The 7,440-nt window shown below is 33.3% G+C and overlaps 1 protein-coding gene across 6 annotated transcripts in view; it reads left to right on the top strand.

Annotated features, from left to right (window-relative positions):
- GRIK2 (glutamate ionotropic receptor kainate type subunit 2) overlaps positions 1 to 7,440 on the top strand; it is a 677,382-nt gene that overhangs the window by 449,687 nt on the left and 220,255 nt on the right. For all 6 annotated transcript variants that reach the window (XM_028494615.1, XM_028494616.2, XM_055087599.1 and 3 more), the window contains one exon: positions 6,139 to 6,252. In XM_028494615.1, the coding sequence (XP_028350416.1) occupies positions 6,139 to 6,252 (114 nt within the window). The remainder of the gene's footprint in view (positions 1 to 6,138; positions 6,253 to 7,440) is intronic.

Here is a 7,440-nt window from a genome sequence, read left to right as displayed (position 1 = left end):
GATAGCTAGTGGGAAGCAGCCGCATGGCACAGGGAGATCAGCTAGGTGGTTTGTGACCACCTAGAGGGGTGGGATAGGGAGGGTGGGAGGGAGGGAGCCGCAAGAGGGAAGAGATATGGGAACATATGTATATGTATAACTGATTCACTTTGTTGTAAAGCAGAAACTAAGACACCATTGTAAAGCAATTATACTCCAATAAAGATGTTAAAAAATAATGTAATGTGATACTTCTGTGTTGTGGGCATACATAAGTTGTTCTGTCCATTGCTAGACAGAAGAGGGAACTGCTTTTCCCAGTGTTTCTGTCAGTGACGAAGATACATATGTAAGGTAGTGAAAGAGGGAAAACATCTATTTAAAGAGTATAACATTTATAGAAAATATGACCACATGAATAGTTTAGGAAAATTGTAATTGCAATAAAATTCACCTTCAGAAAATAGAGAAATGCCTTATATTTCTGGCAAACATAATAAAAAAGAATTACAGTCTCTATCTCTATGTCTCTCTTTCTCCTGATTGAGATTTAAAACTTCCAAATAGAGAATACTAGAAGCTTTCAATAAAAAAATATTTACCAAAAAAGAAACAAATATTGGACTGCCCTCAGTCTCTTTAGTAACATTAAATAATAGAAAACATGACTAAAACAGAGCGCTTGAAGGAAGAAGGCTATGACACAATATGTCTTTATTTAGTCAAGTTTTCTTTGTACAGGAATATGACAAAAATATTTTCATATCTATAGATAGAAGCATGTCACATAGTTATCCTTTACAAATAAATTGTCTTCTATAAGAACAATGATAAATGAAAGCAAACACTCATCAAAGAGGAAACTGGCTAGAAATCCTAGTAAACAGTAAAAGTAGTTAAAGCATACAGAGAGAAGTTTTTGAATAATAGTTTTAAAGATTATATTAAAAATTACATTTGTTTTCCTTGGGAAAGAGTTGATCTATAATATATCAAGCAAAAGAAAATGAGAGGCAGTGTCTACAACCCCAGATTAAATTAACTAAAACTATGGATCAGTATGTGTAGTAGCAGAATGAACCAAAGTAGTGAATTTTCATAGAATAGATGTCGTTTTAATTTTTATGATTCACTATTGATTTTATGATGTGATTGTAAAAGTTTAAACAAAAGTTGACAATACCCCTTTAGTAGACTGAAAACTTTGTTATCTCACAAAGTACCACAGGAAAAACTGTCTACCAAAAAGTCCAGAGGTAGAAAAGAAATAGTGAAAACCAGATAATATGAAAGGAACAAGGTTAAAAATAAGATCCAGGGAGAAAAAAGATAGGACATTAAAAACATTCATGATGAGCTGCTTATAAAGAAACCCATAAAATGAACAGTATGTTGAAAGTATAATTATAGATAATTATTTATCAGCAAATGCAAATATACAAATAAGGTAAGCATGATTAATACTAGGTCCTGGAAATTTAGGTGAAAAGAATTACTTAGAATAAATAGTTATTTTTATGTGGTAAAACATACTATTTAGAAATAAAGGCAACAGTCATAAACCATTATAGTATCATTCAATTATGTAAGTCAAACTGTTAAAAGTAGAAGATGAATTGTTAGGAAGTTGTATTATACCATGAACTGTCAAGGGGATGATAACAAACACAACAATAGTTTTGGAAAGTTCTATGACAACATGTACTAATAATCCTAATAATTCATATTATTTGGGCTCAGTAATTCCAATTCTAGGAATTTGTTTTTAAAATAATAAAATACATGGGCAAATATTTGTAAATAACTGTGTTTACTAAAGCCTTGTTTTTAACAATGATAGTTAAATTGTGATATGTTTATATGATGTTCATATTATACAATCATTCAAATTATGAATTTCATTAATTTTAATGCCAGAAGAAAATGCTCAAAATAGTGTAGAAATAGGATATATTTAATAATTTATATAATACTTGTAGCACACTTATAAACACCTTGCATTGACTTCGTTTTCATTTAATCCTCGCAATAGCTCTGTGAGGTAGATAATGTTATTCCCCCATTTATAGATGAGGAAATTGTGGCACAGAGAAGTAATGTGCCCCAGTCCCCTGGTGGTAAATGGTGGCGATGTAATGGGATTCAGGTAGTCTGACACCCCCTTCAGAGTCTGGGCCAGTAACTACAAGGCTATGATGGAAATTATGCAAGGAACATACATGTAAAGATAAAAGACTTGAAGGAAATACACTAAGCTTTATTAGCTATGATTGACATGGGTATGTGTGTAGGTTCAAAGTTTAAATTGATGTTCTCGTTTATATTTTTTTTGTGTTTTATAATTTGACAACAATAAATATGCATTCTTTTTATGAAGAAGAGCAAATTTATTTTCAGAACCATTCAGAATATAAAATAAGAAAAATGAATAATACCATAATTTTCTATAGTTCTTTGTGGTTTTTGAAGTACTTTCAAATTACTTATCTAACTTGATGCTTATAATTAAAGTGACCTTATGAGTTAGTATCCAAACCATGACATTTTTAATTGTACAAGAGGGTTGCTATTAATATTTACACCAAGAAGATAACTGTAAACTTGAAGTATCCAAGTCAGCCAAGATATAGACTCACTCTATTTAAAATACCTCTGTGAGGTCAAGAGTACTTTATTAAATTTTGGAACTGAGAAAAAATAAATGACTTGATTAAATCATATAATGAAAAAAATCATGGTTCCAAACATAGATTAAAAGAAAAAAGATTGTCTTGACTTAATCAATGGCTCTCGTGATTAAAACAAAACAATAAACCCCACTGATGAAAAGTTCTTCAATCAGTAGAAAATTTTGAATTATACAGTCCTAATAGATTTAAAATCTGGGAATCATACAAAATTTTATTTGATTTAAAATGTTTATGCCATTGAAATTTCTGAAACTTCATAATATTCTGCTCAGAAACCTGAGATTTATAAAAAGGGATACCTAATATTTGTGATTATAGGTAATTATGGATTCATGAGCCAGAACCCTTTCATCCAAATAGTACTAGAAAAGCAACTGACAGAGGATGAAACTAGATAAGTATGTTTAGAAGAATGAACATTCAGCTAAATTATTTTTTATAAAAGTAATCATGGAGGATGATGTAAGTGAAATGGGCAATATTTTGTATTAGTGATTTGATTAGAAAGTTGAAAAACTTACTGGTCAAGCTTGAGGGTGTCATTTGGCAGATGACAGTGGGCAAATGATGTTTGCCAGTGCTTTGGCTGGTAGAATTACATGTCTGAAAGAAATCTAACTATTTAACCAATAGTGAAAAAAAGGGAAATAAAATCTAAGGGACAAATGTGTAATAGGTATTAATTATAGATCAGGGGCAGAAAAATGGCAGTGACTGCAAAATACAATCTGCAGATGTCTTGTTTAGCCAACAGAGTAGATTTTTTTTTTTTTTTAATGATTTTGAGTTTGTAACAATTTAAGCAGGTCAGCAGGCATTCTAGGTTTGACATCCTCTCTCTCCTCCACCCAGGTCCCCAGCAGGGCCTCTTCTAACTCTGGTGATGCCTTGCTGGGAACTTGAAAAAAGTACCGCTCTGGGAACATGCAGCCCAAGACACACAGCAGAGCGGGTTGGGATTGTGGCCCCTCTTGCTATTCTGCCTTGAGATTTTTGTGAGATTTAAAAACTTCACTCCCTAGCCTGGAAATTCTTACTACTGGCTTATGCCCTTTCACGTCACACATTGATGCTACCTGTCCGGCCCTTGAAAACCTTCCATTATTGACCCTAAATTATAATTAGTCTCTGTCTTTATGACATCATGGTAGTCACAGTCTAAAGTAATTTAAAAGATCAGTAGGTAATTAATTTACTTTGGAAAGAATGCTGAATAGAGATTTTTTTTCTTTTTTTCCCCTTACTGTATTATTTGACTTTTTTTCTTTACTGACACCAACATTAGGAATATATAGTTTTTAACAGTAAGAGGAAAATTAAGTAAATATGAGAAAATATGGCAAGAGTTTTTTTTTAAACATCACTAAAAACATTTATATTGAATTCCTAGTATAGTCAAATAAGTTCTTGAAAAAAAACACTGAGATTTACTTTTATGTACAACTATTAGAATGACATATCTATTCTTATGAAGAACAGAAGTTATTAACATTTCTACTTTTGTGCTTCTCCAATTAAACGGGGATAGATATCTTAAAATGTTACTAAGAAAGCTATGCAAATGAAGAGATAAAAAAGAATATGTATGATAAAATATAAATAAAATAAACAAATCATAACATTTAATTTAGATTTATGCTGATGAGACCCTTGTTAGAATATTTAGGTAGGCCAGAGTAAATGTTACCTGCTAAATCAATGTCACGTTAAAGATAATTTAATTTACAAACAGTTCCCAACTTATGATTTTTCAACTTTACAATGGTGATGGTGCAAAAATGATACATATTCAGTAGAGACTGTATTTTGAATTCTGATATTTTTTTCTGAGCAAGTGATATGTAGTACGATAATTTCTTGTGATGCTGGCAGTTCAGTGAGCCCCAACTCCCAGTCAGCCACTCCATCACCAGGGTAAACAACTAATACACTTACAACCATCCTGTTGTACATATAACCAGCGTGTTTTTCATTATAGTTCAGTATAGTATTCTATAAGTTACATGAGATATTCAACATTTTATTATAAAATAGGCTTTGTGTTAGATGATTTTGACTACAACTGTAGACTAATGTAAGTGTTTTGAGCACGTTTAAAGTAGGCTGGGCTAATCTATGATGTTTGGTAGGTTGATGTACTAAATGCATTTCTGATTTAACAATGTTTTCAACTTATGATGGGTTCATCCATAAGTTGAGGAACATCTGTATGTACAAAACTTTATTTTAAAAAGAAATTGATAATTTATAGCTTCATTTGAGGAAAACAAGTTGGGTAATTGGCTAGGGGCATACATAAGACAGATTTCACTACTGATGACTCCCAGGTTTGAGAGGGTGAGGAAAAGTAATGCTGACTAAGAAATACTGACTCTGTGTCTCCTTTTGCTTCTGCTTTCCTTTCGTGGTCACCATTGTTACATGACATGCGATGGTGCAGGTGCATGTATGTAAACCACCCAATCTATGTATTTAGTGTCATCTTATACTTATATGTATCTCTCCAGAGGTAACTCTATGTCATCCTATAGACTGTGTTCAGTGAGTATAAAATGTCTGAACACAAAGAGTATATGGCCTAATTTATCAGAGGGTATTAGTTAAATTAAAATACATATTGAATAGAATACAAGTGGAAGTATATGGGTTATCCAGATGAGATTATGCTGTAATCTCCTTTCCTTGGAGTATTTTATAAGCTGCAAACATATATTTTTAAAAGCTCTGCAGGTAATTTGGGGTATGATTTTGCCCTACTGGGGGTTTTGTGAATACGAATTAATGCCTCTTTTAAGCCTGCTTTTACCTATTAATTTACCCTGGATCCCCAGGTTTTGCTCTGTCTTTTAGCTTTGTCCATATAATATGGCATGTTATCAGTATGATGAGAGGATAAGACAGATCCATTACTGTCAAAAATATGTGCTATTGGGCTTCCCTGGTGGCGCAGTGGTTGAGAGTCCACCTGCCGATGCAGGGTACACGAGTTCGTGCCCCTATCCGGGAGGATCCCACATGCCGCAGAGCGGCTGGGCCCATGAGCCGTGGCCGCTGAGCCTGCGCGTCCGGAGCCTGTGCTCCGCAACGGGAGAGGCCACAACAGTGAGAGGCCCGCGTACCACAAAAAATAAATAAATAAATAAAAATATGTGCCATTAATGAGTTTCCAGCCAGCTATCAAGGTATCATCAGCAGTAGTTTATCTTGGTGAATGAAAGTTTGAATGGAAAATTAAGCTCCCACACTGACTGTAGAAGTGCAATGGATCATTTTGTTCTTTAATGTCACACTTCACTGGACACACTTCACAAAGCAGTGAATCATGCTTAAAACAAGCAGCCTTTACTTCAACAACAGCAGATAATGCAGCAGATGTGAATAATAAGTGTTAGCAGTCTTAACTTTCTCTGCAGTGTGCTCTCCCAGGTGCCTGATGGACTATTTACAAAGTACGTATGCTATTTTATAGATTGGAACTTGGGATCCAGCCAGTGGCCTGAATATGACAGAAAGTCAAAAGGGAAAGCCAGCCAACATCACAGATTCCTTATCCAATCGTTCTTTGATTGTTACCACCATTTTGGTAAGTGTTTTTCCATTCTTTTTAGATAAATGTAGGTAAACATGGAAATGGATAGAAAAGGTCATTATAATTGGAGTAGTAATGAACAGAATGTAATATATTTTACAGTTATTTAGCAATTACTGTATAACAGATGAGTCAATGTTAATTTAGTCACAGTTTTATTTTGTTAGCTTTTAATGATATAAATTATATTAATGTTTGGGCTGCTTATGTTGATTAATAATACAGCTTCATATATTACTGGAAATCTTTATGTTTCTACAAAATTAGTTGCTATTGAAAAATTGTCAATGTTAAGATTTGAAAAGTACATGGGCATGCAGCTGTATAAATATACTTATGTGAGGAGCTGCATATGAACTTTGCTTCTGCTTTCATCTCCTGCAGATATATTTCAGAGGGCATACCATTTATTTTTCAGGACTTTTTCTATTATAATTATATTTTAACCTTGATTTCAATGTAATTGTTTTCATCATGGAAAATTCACGTTTACTTTACTAATCTCCCTAATGAAATCAAATGACAATTACTGTTTTAAGCCAGAAATATTTTCATCACCAACAGAATTAAATTAATACTGATAAGCTGGATATTTTTACCCCTCTTATAATTATATATTTTAATTAGATCACACAGTAATGTTTACGTATGCCTACCATGCCATTTGCAAATGGGAATCTTAATTTTAGGACAATCAAGGGGCTGATGATTTAGTGAGTACTTTTACCTACAGAATAAATTTATCAATACTAGTTCCTATGATTCCGCAGGTAATTAATAGGAATGTAAGATTATTGTCCAGAACAAACCTCCACACAATTTTAGCATTTATATAATTTCTAAATTTGATTTATGGTGGCATATCAAGCCAGGAAGAATTCATAATCTTGTCCTTTTAGTAACAACAAAGGATGTCAGATCTCTAGGCATCTCAAAACAAAATGGCTTGTGTTAAAGACTCTTGATAATGAAGCAAAACTCGTAATCATGAAATGACAGTGATGGAAGTTCATAAGGATTTATAATTACTCCCTTGCTAAGAACCTCAGTAAATACTTGCTCTATCATATCCAAACTTCGCTGGTCCCTTTAACTTAATTTTTTTTTTTTTTTTTTTTGTGGTATGCGGGCCTCCCTCTGCTGCCGCCTCTCCCGTTGCGGAGCACAGGCTCCGGACGCGCC

The sequence above is a fragment of the Physeter macrocephalus genome, chromosome 10 (assembly GCF_002837175.3).
Source record: "Physeter macrocephalus isolate SW-GA chromosome 10, ASM283717v5, whole genome shotgun sequence".
In the NCBI taxonomy this organism is placed as follows: domain Eukaryota; kingdom Metazoa; phylum Chordata; class Mammalia; order Artiodactyla; family Physeteridae; genus Physeter; species Physeter macrocephalus.
The sequence above is the reverse complement of the archived record's forward strand: the minus strand, read 5'-3'. Positions and strand labels throughout refer to the sequence as shown.